Source organism: Buceros rhinoceros, unplaced genomic scaffold, assembly GCF_000710305.1.
Source record: "Buceros rhinoceros silvestris isolate BGI_N320 unplaced genomic scaffold, ASM71030v1 scaffold2444, whole genome shotgun sequence".
Lineage (NCBI taxonomy): Eukaryota > Metazoa > Chordata > Aves > Bucerotiformes > Bucerotidae > Buceros > Buceros rhinoceros.
In genome coordinates, this window is record NW_010406280.1 from 34,295 (window position 1) to 62,067 (window position 27,773).

Consider the following 27,773-nt stretch of genomic DNA (forward strand, 5'->3'; position numbering starts at 1 on the left):
TTATTTCAGTACTTGAAATCTTTGTATGAATTATTAGCTTTAAATCACTAGCATACAATTTTTTTCCTGAACACATGAAACTGTAAATCAAAATAGTCTCATTTTCATTATTCTTCAATTTTGTTTAGAAAGAGCAATCTATCAAACCAATCAATTTGGAGATTTTTTTAATATCTTTAATTAAATTAACTTTATCTAAGATGTGTCTGTGAAGGATGCTCTGAAGTACATGGCTTTTTCTTTTTAATTACTCTTTAAAGTAATCTTACATAAAAAGGCTGGGGAGAGGATGGATTTACTTTCAGTATTGCATCACTATATACCAACATGCTGTATTTTGTCACAACCTGTCAAATCCTGTAATTCTGTTCTTGGGGAGAGAAGACAAGGGAGATCTCAGCTGCTGAATTGATTATGGCTCAGAGGCTTCTTTCTGGCGTCATTTGGATTGTAAAGTCACTCTTCTGCAACTGAACTCTATAGAATGTGAAAGAATGTTCATTAGCAAATATAAAAAATATTTTAATAATGTAAAGTAACTGAAATTGTCTTTAAAATCAATAATAGATGAGAACTGATTGAAATAAAATATTTCTGGGTTCTTTGAGTTGGTATATATTCTTTAGATATCAATTTTCCCTGTATTTTTTCAACAGGGAGCTGTTAAACATCTTTTGGGAGGATTTCTAAATATACTGACACAAACAGACTCCAGATTTCATGGTGAGTTCAAGGTCTAAGTAACTTAAATATTGGGGTTTATAACTTAATATATACACACTCAAATTTTTAGTTCACAATGCAAATGTGAAGTTGACAAAGCAAATTCATTGGCATGTGTGAATTTATGCAGCTGCTTCTTTAGCTTGTCACAAATATCTAACATGTAAATACAGGGTTAGTTCTGAGCTAGTGGAAATCTGTTATTTAAACACATGCTGGCAGATCTGAAAATGATAGTTGAAATCATAAACCCTAGGGTGACAGTGTTAACAAACATTGCTTGGAAAGATAGCGGTTATCTTACCGATTGAATCTGACTAACTTAAGTTTGTATTTCAGATTTCTTTGTAACACAGGTCTTGATGTCTTGATTGAGCTTTATCCCTAATGAGGAAAACGGCTAGCTAATCCAAGAAAGTGGAAGCCAATTAAATGTTTGCCCTAAGGTAGCTTCACATAATGAGGTTGCTTCATAGCAGGAGATGATGTAAACCCTTCTCAGGACTTTGATCCCTGGCTTTGTGGGGAGAGCCTTTGCAATGCAGATGTTAAGTTCCCAGACTTTCAGACTCCACTCTGCAAACCTAGGAGCCAGACTGGTGCAGCCATCCAAACTTGTTCAATAAGATATTGAACAATAGTGTCAGGAAGTACTGTTGGATCTGTGAAGAATTCATTTCGTAATCATTAGTACTTCCTGAATTTGAAATGTTTTCACAAAACACTCTGAATTTGAAGTTAATCTTTCACCATTATTGTATGGAATATAAATTTTTAAAGCTTAAAAATCCTTTTCAATAGTATTATTTTATCTCTTTAGCATGTCAGGTGATGCTGGTAGACCTGTTAGTTTCCTTGATGAGTTCACAGACATGTTCAGAAGAGCTAACACTTCTTCTAAGGATATTTTTGGAGAAGACACCTTGTACGGTATGTATGGAATAGCACATAGCAAAAATCTAGCAGCTTAATGAAAGCAAGGAAATCTTTTTGTGCCCAAGAATTTGGGGAATAAGGAGACTAACAGCAGCATTCTCACTGATCAGAACACAAAATATTTGGTTGTTGAAATAATTGTCCAAACATGAAAAAGAAGTAGATAAGAGGGGGTTTTGAAGTGTGTGTTAGTCCTGGAAACTCTCTTCCACACAAGAAAGCAAGAGTCCTCTTGAGGATACTGACATTGTCATTATGGATGACAGAACACTGTAATAGTGTAAAATCTGAAGTAATTCCTTTAAAGTTATAAAGCATCTTACATTTTCAGGACTGCTTTAGAAGCAGGAATTACTTTCAAAACTGTCTTAAGTTGGTTTGTGTAAAACTGGAATCTACTGCTTGTGTGGGATATACTGCTGAAATACCTGTCTGTTGCTTTGTGTGGGAGTCTGCAGGGGGAAAAAAGTGGCATGAAATAAAAATACTGTGGAGTCTAAAACAGTACCAAACAAGGAGACACAAGTCAATTTTTCAAAAGTAGCTTGCAATGATTGGCTGAGTAACTAAAATTGGCTTAAGGGCTCAGCTAGTTTTGTTTCCAATTATGCAATAACAAAGTGATGGCCTCTGTCTGCGTTCTTAACAAGACCCAAACAGGAGTAAAAGGCATGGTTGACATATCATATGAAAACAGATTAATTTATAAATGTGAGAAAAGATTGTGCAGTGACCACTTGCTGTGCTTCAAGTGATTCCTTAGCATGGTCATTTGAAGGTTGATCTGCCCTGACTAAATCCCCGAAACAACATCGGCCATGTTCTTTTGAAGTTCCTGCTTGATACTTTGTAAATGTGAGTCGGTTTGGATATGAAAATTTGCGGAAAAACACAAATCCAAATTCAGATGAAGAGTGGGGTTCTGTTTAGTTAGATACACTTGACTACATGGTGTAAATGTGTTTTTTCTCATTTGGTTTATTTCTTCTAGGAGACCCTACTCAAGGGTGTATTGAAGATTATAGAAATGAATACTTATATGAACCCATTACAGTACCTTGCATTCCCTTTGCCACAAGGCACAAATTTGAGTAGTAGTTCTTCACAAAAATCTGTTAGCAATTCCAACAGCAAAACTGCTGGACTATTAAAAAGAGCAAAATTTTCACAGATTAAGAAGGAGGCAGATGGTGAAAATTTGAGTCATCAGCTGCTTTCCTCTTGGCACGTAGCCCCAATTCACTTGCCTTTAGTTGGGCAAAACTGTTGGCCTCACATGTCTGAAGGCTTCAGTGTCTCACTGTGGTTTCGTCTGGAGTGTGCTCATGAATCAGAAAAGGGGAAAAAAATCAAGAGAAGCATCAGACTGGTAGCTGTAAGAGAGGACAGCTTTGACAGCACAGGTGAGGATATAGTACTTCCTATTTGTGTTTAGTTAGCACTGAATGATTCTGGTTACACGTATTGCTAATAGATGTGCCATATACAAAAGGTTGAATTTCTTTTCTTATGAGGAATATTAAATGGGAGTGGTAGTCTTTCTATTTTTTTTGAGTACTGTATCATATACTTGAAGATAAAACATTTCCAGCCTCAGTCCTTAAGTTATATTAATACCTGCTTCCTTAGAAATTCAGTATTCTCACTGAATTTGTAACTTCAGTAACATGTCTTTATGCTATTTCATGTTATGATGAGGAAAACATGAAGTGCTGCAGCTGAGAGGTCATGGGAAAAGACTGGTCTCAAATTTACTTGGTCTCATGTGTTGATGAAGCAAGTGGCTTTTGTGTTCTTTCTCTTTAATAGAGAGCTAGTAAGTGTTTGTGATTTAGGATTTAAGCCTTGGAACTCTTAGCTGTAAGATACTGAGTCCAAGTTGGAGCCTGAGGCTGACTCCTGAAACTTTCCTTGTGTGCCATCATAAATGTCAATAGCTGCACAACGTTTCTCTGTTTATGCTTTTATAGAGACCTACATGCTCCCAAACTCTTGAGCAGAATCTTTTGGACTATAATTTGCAGGAGGAAAAATTTAAGTTATTTAAAATGCCTCCCAATCACAACACTTGAAATACCTTTTACTGTACTTTTTTCTCTTTTTTTTTTTACTGTATTTGAATAAAAAGAGAGAAACACAAACCTGAGTCTGAGAACTCACTAGAGCTGCTTTTCTTAGGACTGTGGTTTTGCTTGGTAAAGTAAAGTAGAAATATTGAGTGCAAAGTCATGTTTAGGAGGTAGTGTGATTTGTAAAGAAAAATACAAAGAATTCTTGGTGCCCTCAAAGATTGCCCATTCAGAATAGGAATGTAATACAATATGGCATGTTAAAAACATCCTTTAATTAGTGATTCATGCTTAGTGGATTTACATTACAAAAACATGTGAAGGGCTGAGATAATGTCAAGCTCCACCTCTGTTTCAGTTTGAGAGAACTAGGTCTCTGAAGAGAATTGCACATATTAGTCAGCTCACTTAAACCCCACAACCAAAACCACCAAAACTAAACAGAACAGTTCTCTGCAGTACCTGAACTATTTCTTTTAACACTTGATAGTCGGTAGGACAGGCGTCATTATTGTATTGTAATTATGTGTAAACATGTTTATATTTCTAGAAGAAACGAAGTCTGTAGGAATGGAATACCTAAGCCTGGGAGATAAACTTGTTGAAGATGGCTGTATTCATATAATTTCACTGGGTTCCAAAGCATTGATGATACAAGTCTGGGCAGACTTGAACACTGGAGCCTTCATATTTCGGTATGGTGTATTAGTCCAAAAGCAGTCTCTTAAACATATGTATTGTTACTTCAGTAGCAGTTTGCAGAGAATACTGGAGGAGAGGAGAGAACTACTTTCTATAGTAGAGTCATCTTGCACACTGGCAATATAAAGTTCATTGCATAGAGATCTGCAGGTTTACTTGCTTAAAGTGTTAGTTTCTGGTCTTGCATGTTTTACGTTGCTGTATATAAATAATTGCCAGGAGTAAGATGCAAGAACAACCATAAACATAATGCTATGCAAGGCAACAATTCGGGTATTAACGTAATGGCACAATAAATGTGTGAAGATAAGCAAAAGCTTTTGTAGCTGTAGATTTTCACACCTCAGGTGTGAAAATTGCTGTTATTTAATACTTACCACAATAATCTCGGTTTTAATCTTCTGAACACAGTTTAGTCCTAATTTAGTTATCCTATATCCTTAAAGTGCCTCTAAAGCTGCAACTTTAGAACACTTTATTTCACAGCATGCAAAGTACCTGCAGTTTTTCAATAAACTGAATTTAACTTCTCTATAAAATAGAGATGATATCTTAAATGTAAGGATATTCATGCAGACAAGTTAAATAACTAAGTTGAAATTGGTTTCCCTAGGTTATGTTGAACACTCTAAATGTAGCATTGTGATTAAAACAAAATTATCTGTTAAAGTGAAGGAATGCAATCTCAAAGTGAGGCTAAAATATTGCAGATTTGGGGCCTAAAATGGAAACTTGGAAACAAACACAGAGTTGGTTTTCCTTTTCTATTGTTTTCATAGTATGTGCATGGATCCAAATGATGAAATGAAAGCTGGTCTGTTGGCACAAGCTGAATCTCCAGAGAATGCTTTCCTTACGGGCAGGTGGCAGCATTTGGCAATAACATATAAGCAGCAGCCAGATAGAAGCAGCCAGAAGAAAAATATCCATGGAAAGCTGTTGCTATGGGTTTCTGGTCAGAGGTAAATTATACATTAGTTGTATCTAGACATCTGTTGTCTTAAAGATTGTTCTCTGGTAGCAAAACACCTGCTGTATTTCATTGCCAGCTGAAGTTATGGTTGACTTGTCTTCTGAGGGTAGGAGAGGAGTATCTTACACTGCTAAGAATTCCCTAGAAATATCCAGAGTTGTCTTGATTGCTTTGAGAATCTTTAGTTCATACCACCTATCAATGCAGACAGCAATGTTTTTCTTCATCATCAATCAGCGAAAAAGGTAAGTACTACAAGACTGAGTTCAAGATCCAAAAAAAAGCTATGTCATGAAGTTAGCAGTAGGCATTATATCTGGTTCAGTTAAGAATCAGACTCAAGGAGGCTGAGGTACTGGCAATATTGCTGAAAGTAGAAGGAGATGGAGAAAAGGCAGTCATTTTGCTCCACTGAACTGGAGAGGGGAGAAGTTAAAGTGTTTCAGACAAGATCTGAATCTGGGAAGTATTGCTTCTTCCACTGAAAACTTAAAGTCCATGCTTCTGAGTTACCTGATGCTGGGTTGGGTTGGGCTGCACCTGTATGAAATATTCAATGTTTAGAGAAAAAGGAATTAAATATCACAATTTTTATCCTTTCTTGCTGAAGTTCAGACTATAAAGACTTCATGTTCCAAATATGAAGCAGGTGGTCAAATGCTATCTTGTAAAACAATTACAGGTATCAAATTCTTCCCCTAAAATTTGGTCAGTAAACAAGCAATGTTGTTAAAGATGTTCCTAAAACTGTATCTAGGAAAGAAGCTATTGCACAGTTTTTCTTCCTGCAGTTAAACCTGGAATTATAAAGTGTAGTACTTGTTTCACAGAATTGTTTTGGAACCCTTAAGATCATTGAGTCCAACTATTAACCCAACTCTGTCAGTTCACCACTGATGGAAACAGTGTCAAAGCCTTTACTAAAGTCTAGGTAGACAATATCCACAGCTTTTCCCTCATTCACTAAGTGGGCCACCTTGTGATAGTAGGAGATCAGATTAGTCAAGCAGGTCCTGCCTTTCATAACCCCATGCTGACTGGAACCGATCGCTTGTTTGTCCTCTACATGCCATGTGATGATACACCTGATGGTACTCAAGAAGATCTGCTCCACAACCTCCCTGGCACCAATGGCAGACTGACAGGCCTGTGGTGCCTGTAGTTCTAGTTTCTCCTTCCAACTCTTCTTGTAGATGGGTGTCACATTTGCTAAACTCCAGTTGACTGCTACCTTCCCAGTTAGCCAGGAATTTTGATAAATGGTGGAAAGTGGCTTGATGAGCACTTCCACCAGCTCTCTCAGTAACCTTGGGTGCACCCCATCTGGCTCCATAGACTTGAGCACATCTGAGTGGTGCGGTAGGTCACTGACCATCTCCTCTTGGATTTTGGGGCCTTTGTTCTGCTCCCTGTTTCTGTCTTCCGGGTCAAAGGGCTGGACATTCAGAGAACAACTGGTATTACTATTAAAGACTGAGGCAAAGAAGGCATTCAGTACCTCAGCCTTTTCCTCATCCTCCTCTTCCTTGGTCACTGTTTCCCCCCAGCATCCAGTAGAGGATGGCGACTCTCCTTAGCCCTCCTTCTGCTGTTAATGTCTTTATGGAAGCATTTTTTATTGTCTCTTATGTCAGTGGCCAGAGCAAGTTCTGGCTGAGCTTTACCCTTCCTAACTTTCTCCTTGCACAGCCTCACAAAATCCTTATAGTCTTCCTGAGTGGTCTGACCTGTCTTCCATAGCCCATAGACTTTTCCTGAGTTCCAGCCAAAGCTCTCTGTTTATCAGGCCAGTCCTCTACCCTGCCATCTCATCTTACAGCACATGGGGATGGCCTGCTCCTGGGCCTTTAGGAGTTCTGTCTAGAAGAGTGTCTGGCCTTCCTGGATTCGTTTGCCCTTCAGGACTGCCTTCTAATGGACTCTGCCAACCAGTCTAAACAGGCCCAAGTCTGCTCTCCAGCAGTCCAAGATAGCAGTTCTACTGACACCCTTCCCGACTTCCCCCAGAATTGGAAACTACCACTTCATGATCACTGCACCCAAGACAGCCTCCAACCTTCACATCACCCACAAGTCCTTCTCTGTTTGTGAACAACGGGTCTGGCAGGAAGCCTTCCCTAGTTGGCTCACTCACTAGCTGTGTCAGGAAGTTGTCTTCCACACACTCCAGGAATCTCCTGGACTATTTCCTCTGCCGTATTCTATTTCCAGCAGACATCTAGTAAGTTGAAGTCCCCTACAAGAACAACTGGTAGTGATTGGGAGACTTGTCCCAGCTGCTTATTGAATATTTCATCTACCTCTTGACCCTGGTTGGACAGTCTACAACAACCTCCCACCATTATATTTGTCTGGTTGGCTGTCCCCCTGATTCTTACCCTTAAACGCTTAACCCTGTCATCACCATCACTATGCTCAAGACAATCGAAACACTAACACAGAAGGCCACTCCACCACCTCTCCTTCCTGGCTTATCCCTTCTGAAGAGTTTGTAGTCATCCAATGCAACACTTCAGTTGTGTGAATATCATTCTTTAAGTAACTCTATTTCCTCCCCACCCCCATTGTTCAGTCTGTGCATACTCATATGCAGTAAGTCCAAAGACGGAGATATAGGGAAAACTAAATATACTGCAATGTTCTGCACATGTGCAGTTAAGGAGGCCCCTCTATATGTAGTTAATTGCCAATTTGCTAATAGTTAGGCTCTTCTAGGAAGCTTCAGGTGACCCCTTTACTGTCCAATTGATCTGTTTTATGTTAATGTACATAAGATTAATTGGATACTTTCTCAAAGCATCAGGCTTACACCTGTAGCTGTACAGCACACTAGCTCTGACAATACCACCTGGTAAAAACAAATCCTCAGCGTGGTATTTTCTAGCATATGTGAACCACAGTTTTTGATGTACATTAGCATATTTAAAGGCCTTTGACTTTTTAGGAATAGTAAAAATTCTGGAAAAACTGTTGTTTTATGAGTGTATATAATGTTATACAGTTTCTTCTTTGAGGTCAGAGGGAAGGAGAAAGAAATTTCAGATCTGGGAATCTTGACTGTTATTTCTCTGTTCTGTGCTGTATTTCAATACATACATCATTATATAACAGAGTGCCTAGAAGTTGAAGATGGCTTTAGTAATTTAATGTTGATAACAGAATGGCTTCTCAACAAATAAATATTAAAACCTATTTTAAGTCTTAGCTGAATACTGTAGATAGCAAATTTTATCACTTAATATTTAAACTTGTCTCTTTATATGTACTTTTAGGAACTGTGATATTAATTTGGATTATGCACTACCAAGGAAATCAAGCTTATCATCTGACAGTAATAAAACATTTTGTATGATTGGCCATTGTATATCGTCTCAAGAAGAATTGCTTCGATTGTCGGGTAGATGGGATCTTGGAAATCTGCTTCTATTTAATGGTACTTCTCTTTGCTTTTTTTCTTGAATAAGTCTTCATTTCCTTTTCCCTCTCCAAGATCAAAGGCTTAATTTGCACTTTTTTTTTAACATGCCAAGCTTTTACAGTAAAATCAACAGTACATTCTTTACCAGCATAATCTATGGGGGAGACAGTAGGCAGGTGTACTTTACTTGATCATATACAAAGAGTTAACAGCTACTTTTCTGGATTTTCAGGTGCAAAGATTGGACCAGAGGAAGCATTTTACTTATACACATGTGGGCCAGATTTCACATCTGTAATGCCTTGTAAATATGGCAAAACATGGACTGATTGCTCTAAGTACATAAATAAAGAGATTCTACAGTGTGAGGAAATTAAGGAGCTCTTCATGGCAAAAAAAGAAGTGGATGTTGGGCCTTTAATTGTAAGTTTCTACTTAAAATGGTTCTTAATTTGTTAGAATAGGTAAGAAAACAAGGAACACATTTCCTGCTGTCTCCCAAAGTGCTTCACTTAAAGCAGGCAGGAGCAAATCCAGTTCTCGCTAAAATCACTGCAGAGTTTTTCCCACTATTTCAGTGGGAGTTGAACTCTGCGCAGGATGGACATCTTGTCTGTCTTTAGGTTGGATTCTGACAACTTCTAGATGTTCCAGCATCTATAACACTGCATATTTAGCCTGCCATTTAAGCAGGCACCTCCAAATGCTGTAGGATGAATATGTAGCTCTTCATTAGTGTAGCCAAGGACAGCTTAGTTAACCTTTTAACATTAAACTGTGAGAGAGGAAAGGAGAAAAGAGGGTTTATCTGTCTTTAATGGGAAGCAAAAGACTTCATCCCAATTCTTTGAGGGTTTTGAGGGACTAAGTTTCCATTAAGTTTGGCTGAAAAGTAATTTTCCAGCAGGCAGATCTTAGCTTTTCTCACCTTTCCTGACTGAAACAGCCATGCCAGATGCAGGTTTAAATATAGGTACATTAGATAAAGAATAAAATAAAACTTTTGGGGACTTGTCTTCGTGGACAAGCAGTCCCTGCTGTTTCATACGTTGTTTCCACTAGAGGGATTTTTCTGATCTTGTTCTGCAGCAGCAGCTCTGTAGCTGTAGGCAAAGGGTCATTCTGTCCAGATGTGATCCTTGTAAACAATGGTACTAAATTTTGAGTAAGTTAAGAAGGAATGAATGGAATAAGGAAAAAGCCTAACAAATCTGTCCTGTAACTTTTAAGCTTATTTTGCCTTACAAAATACCAAGTAACCAGCAAGAGCTATGAGCTCAAGTGATGAATTCAGCTCTGCACTTTTCCAGAAAATGCAAGTGTGATTATTTCTCTATTTGAAATAAGGTCCCAAGTATGATCATTTTATATTTTCTGTGAAAACAAGTCTGATGCTTGCCATAGGAGCTTTGGCTTTCACTTAAGTCTCTTCATGAGTAATGAAGCTTCTTCTAATGAGATCCTCTTATGGCAAAGCTGATTAGAGATTAGATTTAAAATGAAAAATTGGAGATATTTATTTTAATGCAAAACAGTTGTAATTCTTCAGGTGATAAGAAGATACTTGGTGGAATTTTTTAGTGCTTTCTTAACTTTCTGTGCTGTAGCTATGGCATACATTTGCTAAAATTTAGGAATCCTGTTGCATTTTAGTGCATGTGCATCCACGCAAAACTTAAGAGCATGGTACTGGTAAAGTAGAAATGAACTGCCAAATCTACTGCTGCTTGCTGTTAGGTGGATTTTGTGTGTGGCTTTTTGTGTTTTGGATGTGGAGGTTTTTTGTATTAAACTCTCTTGAAAGAAACTTATGAACTTCTCTTGTTTCAGGAGAGTCTTGCTGTTGTTTATACTACGTGCTGCCCTGGTCAGTACACCATATATGAACCTGTTATTAGACTGAAAGGTCAAGTGAAAACTGTACCTTCTCAGAGACCTTTCAGTTCAAAAGAAGTTCAGAGCAATGTATTGGACTCACACCACCTGAAAACACTTCAGCCTGTTGAATATAAAACTCTTCAGGGTATACTACATGAAATTGGAGGAACTGGTGCATTTGTTTTCCTCTTTGCTAGGGTAAGGGGGCTGGAGGAGGGTGGCTTGCATGTATGTTTTCTCACATATAAAATGTTCCTTGGATCTTGGGTAGCAAATATGCTAGCTGCTTTGCTCTAGTCTGCATGTGTTTTTCTTTTTTCTGAAAGAATATTTGAGGAAAATACCTGTGGCGTAACACCGACTGTATCATGCAGGTTGTCTTAAATTGGAAACTTAAGTATAATTCTATTTTGTTGTGGTTTTTTATAATCTTGTTAGTATGTAAGAAGTAGTGTTACATTCTGGTTTAGAGATGGGGCTTCTATTTGTCGTAAGAGAATATTTTTAGCCGTGTTGTAGAACTGATCATATTTTTGGTCTCTAGTTTTTAAAGGCACTCAAATTCATTGTATATCTCTTAACACTTTAAACACAAGATATTCACAATGCAAGTATGAATAAATGTAAATCTACATAGTGCGCAGAGCTTTAATTTTATCTAATATAGTGAGAGATTTTTTTAAGAGAACAGTTCAGCCATGTTCAAAGGCCTGTTCTGTCTCAGGAAAAACTGTAATTTCAAAAATAATAAGGCTATAGAAGCCTTAACTTAGTTACTACTTAACTGTGACCTTTACATGGAGGTGTTTATATTTGTGCTAGGAGTCTCTGAAGTACTATAGTTAATTCAGAATACTAATGTAGGCCTGAAATGTTTTTTTTATCTTGTATGCCTCTGGCAATGATAGTGTTCGAAAGGTGTGTGGAGAATAACCAGTACACGTTAGACTAGAGACAATCAGGTATTCAGACTTCTGGTTTCGAAGACACTGCCTGCTGTAATTTTAACATTAACAGTGAAACCGGAGGAGAAAATCCTTATTCACATTATTGTATTATGTAAATTTGTGCTAAGTACATGCTACAAATTTTGCTGTAGACTTTGGATCAGTAAAGCAAACAAACAATAGATCAGCTATCAGACAACGCAGTTATACAGGTGTATGTAAGTTTATAACTCTAAGTGCAGCAAAATAAACAGGTACACAGCAAGGTAATACATAGGAAACAAAATTCCATTCATGTGAGATTTCCTTCTTGTATGTTTTTAGTAAAAATACTTGCTCTTTCTTGGGATTCAGGAATTTATGGGAATCAGAGTGAATAATAGTTGATGGTCTTCATCTATCAAATTAGTCAAAATAAAACTTGAATGTTTAATATTTCCAGGTAGAGATAGTCTAGGCCTTCAGGAACCTTAAATTTTAAAGGTTTCCTTAAACATTTAGGAAGCCTACTTTTCCAGGATAAACAGAGTTTATTCTTCCTAGTGGCTTATTTAGTTCATGACTTTGACTTTGTAGCATAGCAAGAATAAATTGGTACCTTCTACTTAAATTTTATTTAGAACATGGCTTTTTTTTCCTTAAAAGGATTCTTGTAATGGGACTTTAATTTTCTTCCTAGATCATTGTTTACCACAGTAGGAATTACCACTTCAGATACAATATCTGAATGTACACACAAAAAATGCAACTTTTGTACATAATCTCAATCTTTAAAATGTATTTAATCCAGAAGTTAATGATTTAACACTGCAACAAGGCATTTTAAGGCTTTTTTCTAAATGTTTCTCATTTAAACTATTTTATTAAATTTATTTTCTTCAGGTTGTAGAGATTAGCAGCTGTGAAGACACTCATGCTTTAGCACTACAACTTATACTATCTTTGACAAAATACAATCAACAGAGAATACAGGAGATGGATAATTGTAATGGTTATTCTATGATTCGTCGAGTGTTGATCAAACCAAAATGCATTGTTGGATTTTGCATGCTGAAGGTAGTGTTCTTTACACTTGATACTTTGTTCAGTGTTAACACAAACTTAAACTTCTCTGTGATTTTAATTCTACACTTGAAGCTGTCTTCAAAGGCAGAGCACTAATTTGGAGGAAGTTTGGTGAGGGAGCGTTTTGCCTTGAACTAGAAACTCCTAATAGGTCGGGGAGAGAAAGGATCTTTCAGCACTTCCTGATTTTGGAGGTTTGGGGCCTTGGAGGTTTTGGATTTTTTCTGAGAGCAAAAATCTTCACTTAAGTTTAAACTTATAAGCAATTAATTAAAATATTTCAGAGCATTTGAAATTATTTTAGAAAATTTTTTTGTGCTCGTGTTAGAATTAAGTCTCTTAAACGCCTCCAGTGGGGCTACTAAACTCAGTATCTATTTTTCAGAGTTGATTGGGTAGATATATGCCTTCCACGCCAAGAGTTTGATATCTCTTTAAAGAGTTTTTGATAAATTGGATAGGACAACTGTACTGCTTTATCCTTATGACATACAAAAATACTTTCCCTCTCTTTAAGACTCTCCTTGAAGGGTGCTGCAGTGATGAGATTCTCTATATAAATGCGAACAGGCAATTCATGCTTGACACAGATTCTAGTGCAGTTATCCAAGATGTTCAATTGTTAGAAAAGCTGCTGCTTGACTGGAAGATATGGTCTAAAGCAAAGGTAATTACTTTCATTTTTGAAAGATTTTTAAGTCTAAAAGTTTATATTTGAAAAATTAATGAAGTATTATGAGGTCTGAAATTAATTTCTCCAGTTAGATGTCAGTAATTTTTCTAAAATTAATGGTCCTATTCTTCTTTGAGTAGCTGGTAGTAGCTTGAAGCTCCCATTATCAATGATGCAGGTAGCTATAATGTATTAAATTCTGTAAATGTAATGTATGTAAATAACTTGTTAGTTGAAAGGATTAATTTTTTAGGGAAACTTGATAAGACTTGAGGGACTGCTTCCCTCTGGAGTTAAACTGCTGAAAATAACCATCCAGTGTTAATACAGCACGGAGTATAGAACTAGTTTTAGACAAATAGTAATTTTGTTATAGATTAATCATTAAAATATGCCTGATTTTGTATGGGCATAACTTTTCTGATAGTTCTGACCTGACCATTTGCAGTGATTTAAAGTTTTTCTTAGTCAACTAACTTGACTTCGTTTATGCTCCTAAGCTGTTTGGGTTTTTTTATTCTCAGTGTGTAGATTCAGAAATATATTTTTGAAGCCATGTTCCTGTTTTGTTTTGTTTTTCAGCAAGGAGTTTGGGAAACTCTGTTAGCAGCTCTAGAAATCCTTATCAGAGCTAACCATCACCAGCAGATGTTTAACATTAAACAGCTGTTGAAAGCTCAAGTGGTACATCACTTCCTGTTAACTTGTCAGGTTCTGCAGGTACTTTTCACGCTGAAATCCTACTTTTATGCTTGACAAATACCCAGTTTTACTTGGGAATGTGGGGAAGAGACTAAATGCTAAAGAAGAGAAGCTACTCTGTCCTCTGTGCTTCCATACCTATCTTGTCTTCTTCAGCAGGCATTGTTGCTGTAAACTGATACAATTCTCTGCCCGGTGCCCTATTTACTGCTGAACAGAAGGGCCAAGAAACTTTAACCATCCGGTACTCTTTGAAAACCTAGGCACTAGGTTATTTGCACAGCTCACACATGAGTAGGAGCTTAAATGAACTCAGATCCTTTACAAAGACCTGAGATGTCTCTTGCCAGTTTGAGTCTTCATTACTGAAGAACATAGATACTGTGCAAGTAGCAGAAACTGTCTATCCTGTATCTCAGCAGAGCTAACAGGGTAACCAGTCTGTAATGCTCAGTATGAGCATTTCTCTTGAAATTTCGATCCAGTAGTAGCTTCCTCCATGGCATGGAGATAGCTGTTCTAAACAGAGCTTTGAGGAAGTGCTTCAGCCCTTTGATAGATGCTTCTTAGGAAGATGATTTTGAAATGGTTTTCTGCTTATAGTACATACCTGTTTGTGAAAATATGTACTGTAATCCCTTTTTTCAACACTATTTTCTATCTTGCGTTCCTTTTTAATCTGAGTTTCTCCCTCTAACACGTGAAATGCATTTATTATTCTTCCCTTTTTCAATGTCTTTTTAAAATGTCTTTCAATAATTTTCATTGATGTAAATTCTTAATGTTTTCATTTTTATGTTTTATTACCCATTTTTGGAACTTATTAATGCAAATGCCTAGATACAGAATGATGTCCAGGATTTTTTCCCATGTTCTGTGCATGAGTACCAACACTAATATTGGAGAAAAAATTTATCTAACAGTGAAAAAACTACTTAAATTGGCAAGCAATGATTTGGCAGTTTTGGGGGAATGATAGAATGGAAGATGAAGGTGTATAAATCATGATCTTCAAAAACCTCACTTAGTTTAGTCTTTTCATACAGCAGTCTCAGTTAAGGTCCTTGAGTACCAAAAAAAGGAGGTGAAATTCAGAGAATGTAGAAACAAGTTAATCACCATGCTCACATTACTGAGGTTTCTCATAAGTTTCTTAAAGTTCTGTTCTAAAATAATTGTTCACTTAATAGATTGTTTTCAAATAGCCGTCATCAAACTATGTAGAATGCTTGATAAAGCAGAAATTACAGTTATCAATGAAATCTCAAATATGTGCGTTTTATAAAAACGGCTATTGAAGTGGAAATACAGAAGACCCAATATGGTGTGGCTCTGAAAGTTAATTGTTGATGCTATCATTTCAAAACAAACATTTTAAAGTCTCTGGAAACATGTAATACAATGACAGTAAACTATACTTCCAGTGGTGATTCATGTGCTAAGGCTCCAGCATTTCTAGAATGAGTATTTTTAGAAAATTAACATCATCTGCATGCTATATTAAACTTGCATAACTTCTGAAATATTTTGTTTGTGGCTGAATTTTGAGTTTGCTGGACTCGGATAACATTGAATAGATACAGTAGCTCATCTCAAATTAAAGAATACAGGCTTTATTACTTAAGCTTTTTTCTTATCTGTTCTTCTACTGCAGCATGACAATTTTAAAAGACAACTTCTGGCAAATTAAAAATACAAATAACTTACTGCTGTACTGCTCTTTCTTTCTAGGAGCATAAGGAGGGCCACTTTGCATCCCTGTCTCAGGAGGTTTGCAGGTCATTTGTGAAAATAATTGAAGAAGTACTTGGATCTCCCCCAGACCTGGAATTGCTGACACTGGTCTTCAATTTCCTCTTAGCAGTTCACCCTCCCACTAATACATATGTTTGTCACAATCCAACCAACTTCTACTTCTCGCTGCACATAGGTAGATATGTCACATTTAACTAGAAATAAACAATAAGATAAAATGTAGTCATAAATATAAAAAACCCCTTTCACTCTTACAATTTACTATTCTGTGAGTATATTCCTTGGCTATATTGTAATAACTGCCCATAAAAAATATCATTGAAGTATTGAAACTTAGTTGTTTACAGTATTGAGGACATGATAGTTGGACTTTGTTTACTTGGCTGGCTTCGAGAGCTTTTTTCTGTCTACAGCCACAGATGGTCTCTCTGGTGGTTACGTCTTTAACTTTAAAGAAAGTTTACTACTAAACGCAATGTGTAACGTTAGCTGCCTGTATGGACATATTTACCTGCGGGCAAGTCTATCCTGTAAGTGAAGCTCATCCAGGAATATGTGTATGTGGTCCTGTCTCCATATCTACTTTCTTGTTTCCTGTTACTGAATGCCTAGAAAAATAAAAGGCCTGAGGAGCATTTTTAGCAAATGATCAGTTGCACTACAAGATCTTATTGGCAGGCACCATCAGTGCAAGTTGCTGAAAGTAGCTTTGTGCTTTGAGGGGTGCAGATCTAGGACAACAACTCTTTACTGTATCTGTACTAGATGCTCACTTTGTCAAAATGTGTGAGATGACCTTTAGAAGTTCTGTCTTTTTCATTTAAAAAATAATAAGCTACTAGATGTATAGTTCATGCTTTAGTTATAACTTATGGAAACCTGGAAAGCATCACCCAAGTTTGAAGTCTTTTCTCCTTTTGCACATGCCTGTGTACCTCCAGTTTTTAGTAATCAGTTTAGTACAGTTGTTAGTATCAGAGGACAAATACAGATAAAAACAGATATAAAATTCTGAGTAAGAGTAGATGCACTTTTTGATACTTTGAGCCTTGTTAGATGAACCTGTTTGAGAACAGTCACCTAGTTTTGACATGGCAAAAAGTAAAAGTTATTACTTTTATACCTGCAAGGACCATCTTTACATTACTTCAGAACATCATAATATTTTCAGTGTTCTGAAGTAAATTTTAGTGATATATCATGAAACCAAAGTAATTGCTCTCAAGTGCTTTTTCTCAGGTGCTTGTGAGTCAAGCACTTATCATTGGCCTCCAACTTGAAATTAATCTGGCTACTATGAGTCTATATGAAGAATGCAAACTTAAAGCTTTTATGTAACTTTCCCCTTTTCTCTCTAGATGGCAAAATTTTTCAGGAGAAAGTTGAATCGCTTAAGTACCTGAGAAATTCCAGCAGTGGTGGGAAGTCAATAGACAGTTCTGCATTTGTGATTACAACTCCAACTGGATTTTCAGCTTTGCCACTGGAAGGTAAAACAATGCTAGAAAAACAAGGATGTTAAGACCTTACAAACAAAGATATTCAGACAGTCCTTTGGCAGATGACTAGAGTATGTTGAAGTGTTATTTTCCCACAGGTATTTCTTGCAAAGCTTCCTCAGCCTCTTGGGGCTTGAACAGCAGAGTAAGAGGATGGAATTAAACATGGTACCCAAACTGCTCTTCATTCTCAAGTTGAGACAAACTGCCACGTTGATGGCTCAGCCTCTGAAGTGGACCAGATAGCTGAACAATTTTATTAGTTAAGCAGACCTGCTAGAGATATATGAGAATGCCTTAACCAGGCAATAGTTGAAATAGTGAATAGTTTAAAAACTGAATACTTTTCTACAAACATCTTGTGTAGCACGGTAAACAATTGAAGTTTGGGAAGATAACTGCTTGAATCAGTTTTGAATTCCTCAGCTGTAGATGCGGAAATAGTATGAAGTTACTAGTTCAAGCTGGTATCTTTTTTTTCAGCTGTCATGCTGTCAATGTGATGTTTTTTTCATCAGTAGATTTTTAATCATACTTTTTACACAAGATTTGCAAAGCAATCAACAAATACCACCTGTAAGACAAAAGCTAAAATGTATAGCTTATGCCTAAGCCTTTATTTAAGCTCGTTGACAATGAGAAATTCTAAATAAAAATGCATAATCTAAGCAAGTTTACCCATATATATATATAAAATAGAACTGGAAAAAAATTACTTTGTCTAGCTTAGCTGCCATGTTTTTCTATCTTTCAGATAGCATGTCTTAGGTATATTCTGTGTGTCACCAATGTAATAACTTTGATAATTGATGTTTTGTTGCTTCTTTGCTTAGGTAAAGCAAATTGAGTCTTCAAGCACTACTTCAGTTGAAACAGTCATAGTTCAAGTGCCTCTTACTAAAAGCAGTGCTATGAAGAGCAGACCACAGTACTAAACTGTGTATGGAATTAGTCATTCTCCCATATGGATTTTATATGAAATCTTATTCTCCTAAACTGAGTACTTTTTTTGTATCAATAGTATGAAACTGTTGTTCTTGAAGACGATTCATATGTGCCAGAGGAATAAACCACATACATTTTTGTGAAAATAGGTGTTTGAGTATTCTGGTTTGATTTCTAAATTTAAATAAAATAACTTGAAATGGTATGTTTGTTAGGTAACTTGCTACCTGCATGTGCCTCTGCAGTTTGTTGCAGTAACTGCTAATGTGTGTTCAAGCTTGGCTGTAAGGTTGTTGCAGCTGTATAGATCCTTCCCATTGTCTGAAGGCCAGCTTGGTCTGGCTATGATTGCATGTGTATATGTATATACATATAAATATATGTCTGTTTTATATATATCTCTCATTTAAAAAAAAATCCTGATGCATCATCATTGTGTTAGTACTAACTGGCACGTAATTTTCAAAATACTTCTGAATGAACAAAACCCTCTTTTCCTGAATGAACAGAAAGCTTCTTCTACCAGTCTGGTATACAGACTGCTTTACCTCTTAAAATGTATTTTATGAAAGGCATCTATAAGTTACTGTGGAAGCCTGACTGTTTCAGTTCAAAATACATGCTTGAAGCGAAGCCCTGTTAAATAAAATGCGCAGTGATTTGTTAATCTGAAATACATGTAAAGCCTTAGTGCAAAAGGGTTGGTGAATAGTATTTCAATGTCTACTGAAATGTGTTGGTAGATTGGACCTCTTGTGTAAGAGGTCCAAACAGAGCAACATAATCTGTTTGACACTGCTTTGAGGAAGGAGATAGGAATAGACAATCTCCAGAGGTGCCTTCCACCTTCAGTGATTCTGTACAAATTTCTGCTGAGGGAGAGGAGCATAATGTAAATCCAGAAACTCCAGTATATATGCAAAAACTACTTTACATTTTATGTATCTTTCAGATTTGTGATTTGGTAAATATATGCCTGCATAACAGTTTACTATCTCTACTTGATCAGCCAGATCTGAGCTATGCCAGTTGTTGAGTCAGGTTTGCCACATAAAATTAGCTTGGGTCATCGCTGTGTTAAATATATGTGGAGTGTAACACTGAGGGGAAAAAGCTTGTTTCTAGTATAAAAGGAATGCTAAAGATATTCTTATTTCTCTAGGGAACACTTCCAAGGCTAGTAGTGTACAGCAGAAGGTAAATTCTGAGGCACCTAAGAGGCTTAGCAAAAGCTTACCAGCATCTCCCACTTCCTCACCTCAAGTTCATCGGAGAAGACTAACTGAAAGAAGGGGAACAAGCGTTGAGGACCTGCAGATTATTGGCAAGCATGACTACACTGATCTCCAGGGTAGAACTGGTTTTGTAGGAAGCTCTGAAACCATAAAGACAGTACAAGAAGATCTCTTTCTTAGCAGTTGTGAGTCTGCAAAAACTGTTTGTGACTCAGAGTTAACATCTGCTGAGACATTTGAAAATATTGTAAAAGAAGAAGAGTTATCTGAAAATGCATTTGAGAGTAAAGAAGCAGATGCAGACATGAAATGTAATGAAGGTGGTGGTGCTCCAGCTGAGCCATTGCTATGTCGTCCAGACAATCTGAAAGGACTGCCTTCATTTCAGAAAAGTCAGAGTAATTTTGCAGGGTTGGGCTTAGCATTTTCTGTACATGGAGGATCATCAGCCATTGCTCGTTGGCCAAGCTTTGCTGACAAGAATATACTGCCTGAAGACTGGGAGAGTCTTGCCTTTTCTTCAGCTAATGAGACTACCCAAAAAACATCTGAAAGCCCTGATGACAGGTAAGCAGATAAACAAAATAATAAATTAGCAGTAGCTCAGTATATGAGCTTATATTTCACAATTCTTGATCTTGATTGCTGTTCTGCAAAAATTGGAAGCCTGAAAAGGGGATGTTTTCAATGGCTGCCATTTTCTTAAGCTTTTAATATTCAGAATTGTGTTGTTTCAATTTTTGCATTATTTACATAGCGAACTCTGTAAATTGGGAATTTTGTTGTATATAATAAGAGCAGGAACTTGTTATGCTAGCTCACAAAAAAGTCTCAAGCAAATATTTCTCATCAGATCATCCTTTTTGCTATCTGCCATTGAAAAATAAGTGTTAATGAAAAGGGGTAATAGCAGTATTGGAGAAATACTTGCCAGGTTTTCTCTTCCTCCTGCCCCTCAAGAGCAGCGAATAATTAGGAATTCTTTTAATTCATCTGTTTCAAATTCTGTACAAATTCATCTGGTTTACACAAACTGTGCTAAAACATTCCTCTGTTTTCAGATGTACAGAAGACTGCCTTGTGCTTATCTGTTGTGGATTATATGATCTCTTGCGTGGAGTTCTCCTCATCCTACCAGATATCATGCTAGAAGATGTGATGGACAAACTTATCCAACCTGATTATCTTGTAGTTCTTGTGAACCACCCATCTCCTCTCATACAGCAAGGAGTCATTAAAGTAGGCCTACAGAAAATGCTTTCAGCTAAAAAGTTGTGAATTAGCATAGTTAATATTTTGGAAACATGAGGTTTTATGTTAATATTTCTTATTTTGCTCTCTTCAGTTCTCTAGGTTTACTTCTGAGTTTTAAGATATGTTTCCATGCTGCAGATTTAAAAAAACCAAAAACAAAAAACCCCAAACAATACCCCTCAAAACAAACAACCCCCCCCCCACCCCAACACAGACAATCTTTCGATATGTAGATATAGTCTTCGATCTAAGCCAGAGGCCTGAGGAGCATATGACAGTGTTACTTATGTAAGTGGAAATGATAATGCACAGTCAGTGGCCCTCTCTTCAGTATTAAGCAGGTGATGCACTATGTTAAATTAAGGTGCAAGAAGTTTTGACTTCAAACAGTTGACTTTCAGTTATTCCACACATTTCTGGACTTGAGGCTTAAAAATGTTTTAGATTTTGTCATATTGACAAGGACCATGTTCCTCAACGGTAACATTATGTAGATGAAAGACCAAGAGTTGTATTTTAATTTGAAGAAAAATAGGATTATATGGCTTAATTAATAAAATGATCCAAAAAATCATGCATGCACTTGCATACACACCAAAGTGCAGGATTTAACAAGTATAAAGAATTGGAATGTATTTATGTATGCATTCTGTCATGTATTCTGTTATATGTGTGGTTTCATCTCCTCCAAATTTGACTAAAAACCTGAGTCTTCAGATTAAGAAGATAAATTCATCTGTTGGTTGTAACAAGGGCAGTGTAGATCGCAGTTGAATAGTGCAGTTGATGTTTTTAGTCTGGAATTGTAAAAAAAATTGATTTCAAACTGTTCAAATCACAGACAATAACTTAATTTTCAAATGAGATATATTAAATGTTTAAATCTTACATCATAATTATGCATTTATTTTTAGTTGTTGGGTGCATATTTCAACAGAGCAAGGAGAGAGCAGAAGGAGAAATTCTTAAAGAATCGTGGCTTCTCCTTGCTAGCTAACCAGCTGTACCTTCACCAGGGGACTCAGGAAGTTGTAGAATGCTTTTTGGAAATGCTTTTTGGTCGCTCTGTTGGCTTGGATGAAGAGTAAGTAATGCTTTGTTTTTGCATACTGTAATTGAATATTTGAACTACAAGCAGCACACTTTGCTGGAGGCAAGGATGTGATAGCTTTCTAATTCCTATTCTCTTTATGGTTCTTGAGGACTAGGAAAAGTGTTTTGTTTGTAGCTTTAACATTTAGATGTATTAAACTGGAATATATTAAGCTCTGCTTAGGGGGGATGAAGAATGAGTCAAGAGCTTATGGGTAAGAATTAAGGGGCAGGCTAATATGGTGACACTGTGGGTGTTTACTACAGGCCACCTGATCAGGAAGAGGAAGTCAATGAGGCCACCTACATATGCACAGGCCCAGAACTTGTTGATTTTAGGCAATCAGGTGGTGACCATCTCCAAAGGATAGGGAGAGGAGTACAAGGCTGGGAAAGCAGGGCCCGGCACACCAAGGAGACACCTTGGTGTTCTGTTTCTGTCTTCTACAGTCTGTGCCTGACTTACCACAGGTTGGTTCCTGACCTAGAAAGTTGGAGGGTGTGTGTGATAAATTGCCTCAGGTCTCAAGTGGGCTTCAGGAGACAGCGGAACCATACCACCACACAAGTTAACCAAGAGCCAGCAATGAACCCTTATGGGCAAGAGGCGCATTTAGAGCGTGGTCAGCAGGTCAAGGGAGGTTCTGCTCCCCCTCTACTCTGTCTTGGTGAGGCCACATTTGAAGTATTGTCCCCAGGTTAAGAGAGACAACAAACTACTGGAGAGTCCAGCAAAGGCCTGTGAAGATCATTAGGGGACTGGAGCATCTCTCTTCTGAGGAAAGGCTGAGAGATCTGAGTCTGTTTAGCCTGAAGAAGACTGAGAGGGGATCTTACCAGTATCTAAAGGGCAGATGTCAAGAGGATGGGGTCAGTGTTTTTGCAGAAGTGCCAGGGATAGGACAAGGTCCAATGACCACAAACTGGACCACAGAAAGTTCCACCTGAACACAGGAAAAACTTCTTTACTCTGAGGGTGGCAGAGCGCTAGAACAGGCTACCCAGAGAGGTTGTCGAGTCTCCTTCTCTCAAGATGTTAAGGACCTGCCTGGATGTGATCCTGTGCAAACTTCTCTAGGCGAACCTGCTTTAGCAGGGTGGTTGGACTAGATACCTCCAGAGGTCCCTTCCATTCTGTGAAACTTACTGTGTGGCCCTTAAGCTGTTTCATCTAGTGGATGCTGTCAGCTGTGATCTTCTAAACCCTCAGTCCTTTGGAGGGCCTCAGGGGCTCAGAGTTTAACTCTTCCTAGATTGTTTCTGATGCTACATGAAACTCTGATTTATATCCTTAGAAGCTTTAAGTAGTAGTCACTAGACTTCTACTACTGGATTTTGGTAGGTGATTAAAGAGCTTAATGCCACAGGTGCTTTCTTGGCTTGGCTCTGAGTTTAAATACCTATTTCCTCTAGGGAAAATCCCACAAATACATCATTTCCTTGAACCAAAGAGCTACCTCATATTGATAGAAAAGGAGATTACCTTTAAGCAGACAATTATCCAAGTGAATTATTTTTTTTAGAATTAGTCTGTGTAATGATAGTACAGGGAGAAAGAATGTGCATCTAAGTATAGTCAGCAGTGCAAAAATCTTGCAGAAAACTCCTTCTCAGTTGCTGCCTCTGCAGGATTTGTAGCAAAATTAGTTCTGCTTGTTGGCCTTATTTTCACCCCCCAAAACATTCCTGTTTAACTCAAGACTGAAACCTGGTTGCTTAACTAGACCCAAAAGTGAGAACTGCTATTTCCTCAGAATTGATTATGGAGCTGGAAAGGTAATTCTAATGTCTCAGGTTTTTAGGATTGTGTATAATGGTCATGTGATGGGCTGATGAGCATTAAGAAATTGGATTACTATTCTGAGCTTAAGTGATACAAGGTCTGGAGCACTGTTCTGAATTCTACAACTGCAACAAGCCAGAAGTTGCCCAACTTAAACTGAAGCAGTAATGGATATAGGGTATCAAACCTGCTGTCAGTGTATTATTATATTGACGACAAGCTGTGTCTGGTTTCTTGGTAGTACCTGTGCCAGTTGTAATATTTGTTACTGGAAAGATGATGTGTCATACTTTTTTAAGGATTAAAAAAATAACTCTGTTTTACTTAAGTCTTTATTGTAGACAGTTGGTGGTTAGCTGAAGCTTCAGTTGTACTTTTCATTTCCATGTGGCTCTTTGAAGTGTTTATTTTGTTATTTCTTTCAGTGGATGGGCATTGTTACTGCAGTGAAATGCAGGAAATTGCCATGTGCAGTTTTGCCAAAGCACTGGCATAGATTGGTATTCTAGTTGCATATACTAGGTTGTTATTTTAAGGGTGTCACTCACCTATGTTTATGTTAATAGATTTGATCTGGAAGATGTCAAGAACGTTGGACTCTTTCAGAAATGGTGTGTCATTCCTGTTCTGGGTCTTATAGAGAACTCTCTGTATGATAACATTCTGCTGCATAACTGCTTATGTCTCCTGCTGCAAATCATAAATTCCTGCTCAAAAGTTGCAGACCTACTGCTTGATAATGGTCTGCTGTACGTGTTGTGTAATACAATGGCTGCTCTGAACGGACTGGAAACAAAGTGAGTATTGTATCAGTTGCAATAAAATAGCCCAGGCACAACCTTAAGTCTAGCAAAATTACTGTATTCTATTTGTTCTACTTTCTAAAATGGCCAGAGAGTAGGTACAAAATAACATTTGGTTTTGAGGTTTTCAGTTTTAATTATACCTGTAAGTGAAAGTTAATGTTTAGATATTTAGTTCAAACAATGGAGTAGAAAATACTCTTTTCATACCCTAAACTTTCAAGTGAAATGGCATTTGAAAATGCAAGTTTATCACACTCTGTGTGCTTCGATGCTTTTCCTAATACCGCTCACCTGAACATTAAGATAAAGACTCAGGAGATGGTAGCATTCTACTCTATCTATAGCCAGTGTTTAAACTGCAGGAAAAGCCTCTCCCATGCTGCCTGTGATTTAATAATTGAGATTGAGTAATTTAAGTGATTTCATTAATTATGAATGTTCTGTACTTAAAGATTATGCAGTAAAGGAAGGAGAGTTGTGGTTTTGTTAATTTCTTTCATTTATTGATACCTTGAAGAAAGAGACAGATTTCCTTTATGTATAGTTTTAGATAAGCATGGTTGCAAAAAGAGATTACCTGAACTTTTTTGAGATATACAGGATTTCAGACCTGTTCTTTAACTTAGACATCTCATAATACATTGTTGCTTTTCCAACAGAACTTTATTACAATTTTAATGTTAGAATGTGTTAAGATTTGCAGGCATCCAAATCTGCCAAACTTAACAGTGAAGAGGTGTCCTTGATTACGATTTTCTAGCCTTCAGCAGTCACATCTTTATGTGAAGTATAATATAATATTACATACAGTTGGTAGAAGTAGCAAGGGGAATAGCAATGAGTCTTGTTGTGGATTACAATTTTCTAGAGTTGTCATGTTTGTGGTAACTACAACTTTGTTTACAGCGTTCTCTTGAATGACTACAAGTTACTTGCATGCGATATACAACAGCTGCTGGTAGCAGTTGCAATTCATGCCTGCAGCTCCTCAGGTTCTCAATATTTTCGTGTTATCGAAGACCTCATTGTGCTGCTGGGTCATCTTCAAAACAGTAAAAATGCAAGGATGCAAAGTAAGTTATCTGTTTATTTTTGGGGTCATGGGACTGGAGAACTAAATCACTTCCCCACTTACTTTTGTTTAATTTTCCTGATGAGGGAGAAGGGGGAGTTTTGTATTGATGGATCTTCTTTCTGTTCTAAGTGGTTCTCATAGTAGTTTTCCTCAGGAGCCTGCCTTGTAATAATTGTGTACTGCTAATGTGAACAAGCAGTGACTAAAATTTCACTGAGGGTATTTCAGTGTGAATGTTCTATGCATTTAGCTTATTTCAGAACAATCAAATTCAATGGCTTTTCCATGAGAACTCCCTTGTGTACTGTCTGTATCTGTGGAATAGTGAGGTGACTTTCTATGTGACTTCCATGGAATTGGAAGACTTGACACATTTTGTGTTCTTTTACTTTTCACAAACATCTGGTAAAAATTCTCAAAGATGTGTAAAGAATATCATAAGTCCTTTGTATGCCTCTCTCTGCAGATATGGCAGTTGTTCTGCAGTTAAGAGTTCTTCAAGCAGCTATTGAATTAATAAAAACTACAGCAAACAAAGATGCTCAGGAGCAGACTGGTTCAGTCCCATCACCATCTGCACCACATCATGCAATGTTTCAAAAGCGTAAAGGCATTGCTGGTGAGTAGCAAAAGTGTAGTGTTCTTGTACTTTCTCCTGTATATATTACTTCAAAACTGTAACTTCAGTGGTACAACAAATGAGTTGTGTTGCTTTGCTTTTCCTGTGGATTGGCTTTATGAATCAATATATTGATTTATTTTTAGAATAGCGTACCCATTTTGAACTTGTGGGGCTTTTGTATGAGGAGAAGGAAGTAGTGAGGTATGAAAACGAAACCTCAGTCACCTTATTCTCCTGCAGTGTCTAAAGCCAGCTATTACTGTTTTGGGATTCTCTTGAACTGACAAGTTGCTTAGTAAAGACGTTTTTAAAGTAATTTATAGTGGTTTCAATAGCCAACTTCACAGTAAGGAAATACTAAAACAAAGTTAGTGCTTGTAACTTTAACACAGCTATGGTGTGGGGATTGTGTTGTTGCACAACTTACAATTAATGATCATCCTGAAGCAAATATCTGGCACTTCAAATTTATAGTTGGGAGTATGAGATTCCCAGATGGTTGTGCTCATAAAACATTTGTGCAGTTCTAGGTTTAGCAGTAGTACTTCCCCTGTATTTCGTAGCTTGTGAATCATTTTACAAAGGTTTTGGAGTTTTCTGGCTGAAAACAGATGTTATATCTCTTGTATAAATAAAGCTGCATTTAAGATTTTGCAGAAGACATAATTTAAAAATCTGACATGTATTTGAGTTTTTTTTTAAAATATAAACCGCTATTGTTCCTACCATTATTCCTATATTATGGGAATGTTTCTCTTGATATGGTCAGCTCTCAAGGCCCCTTTCCACTGGCCTAGTAAATTTTTTGTTGTTGTTGTATCACTAATTTTTAATCCTTTGTCCTAATTATACAGTAAAAACAGATACGGAAGTAACTTTTTAAGAATCTACTTTACAAAAAAATATGCAAGGTGTACAATAAATCTGATCCTGAGACTAACCCATTTCAGGGTATCACTTCTTGAATTTTATGTATTTCCAAACAGAAAAGCTTTGAAAAGAGACAAACACTCAACTCAAATGACAGTTATGTTCCCTTCAATATTAATGTATTTCAAAGATTTTGTTTCCTTAAATGATGTCAATTCTTTGGGCGAAAGCAGTTGCTGAGTGATTAATTTCTTGTGCTATTAGTAGGATGCTACTAATGATTCTCTACTTAAAGGCTCCAGAAAGTTTTCACTTGCTCAGTCTGATGCTCTGCTGATGAAAATGCGCTCGCTAGCAAGTGAGGAATTCAACATGATGATGCAGCGGAGAATGAGCCAAGAAAATCCTATCCAAGCCACTGAGACTGAGTTTGTACAAAGGTTACAGAGGCTGACTGTTCTAGCTGTTAACAGGCTCATTTATTTAGGTAGGATTTCTTTTCGTTTGTTACTGTTTTGACAGAGCCAGGGTAGTGCTGTATGGAAAAATGGATTCTTGCTTTTGGAGTGGTAAAATGTTTGAGAGGAAAGTAATACCATTGATGCTGGTTTAATGGATATAACCATAAAACATCATTCTCTTGGTGATTTGCCTCTCAGTATTACGTAACAGGCAATCTGGATACAGTTTTTATCTGAACGAAGTGAACAAATTGTTTTAGTTTTACATTAGTCAATTCATGTGTTAACTG

At 37.1% G+C, this 27,773-nt stretch overlaps 1 protein-coding gene across 1 annotated transcript in view; it reads left to right on the forward strand.

Moving 5' to 3' along the window:
* LYST (lysosomal trafficking regulator) overlaps nt 1-27,773 on the forward strand; it is a 50,283-nt gene that overhangs the window by 16,586 nt on the left and 5,924 nt on the right. The window contains exons 8-27 of the mRNA XM_010134000.1: nt 657-723; nt 1,544-1,653; nt 2,651-3,062; nt 4,279-4,423; nt 5,210-5,392; nt 8,676-8,836; nt 9,054-9,244; nt 10,652-10,897; nt 12,529-12,702; nt 13,229-13,378; nt 13,967-14,104; nt 15,818-16,016; nt 17,200-17,331; nt 19,448-20,087; nt 20,582-20,759; nt 21,689-21,858; nt 24,216-24,446; nt 25,362-25,528; nt 25,997-26,149; nt 27,318-27,509. Coding sequence (XP_010132302.1) covers nt 657-723; nt 1,544-1,653; nt 2,651-3,062; nt 4,279-4,423; nt 5,210-5,392; nt 8,676-8,836; nt 9,054-9,244; nt 10,652-10,897; nt 12,529-12,702; nt 13,229-13,378; nt 13,967-14,104; nt 15,818-16,016; nt 17,200-17,331; nt 19,448-20,087; nt 20,582-20,759; nt 21,689-21,858; nt 24,216-24,446; nt 25,362-25,528; nt 25,997-26,149; nt 27,318-27,509 — 4,039 coding nt within the window. The remainder of the gene's footprint in view (nt 1-656; nt 724-1,543; nt 1,654-2,650; nt 3,063-4,278; nt 4,424-5,209; nt 5,393-8,675; nt 8,837-9,053; nt 9,245-10,651; nt 10,898-12,528; nt 12,703-13,228; nt 13,379-13,966; nt 14,105-15,817; nt 16,017-17,199; nt 17,332-19,447; nt 20,088-20,581; nt 20,760-21,688; nt 21,859-24,215; nt 24,447-25,361; nt 25,529-25,996; nt 26,150-27,317; nt 27,510-27,773) is intronic.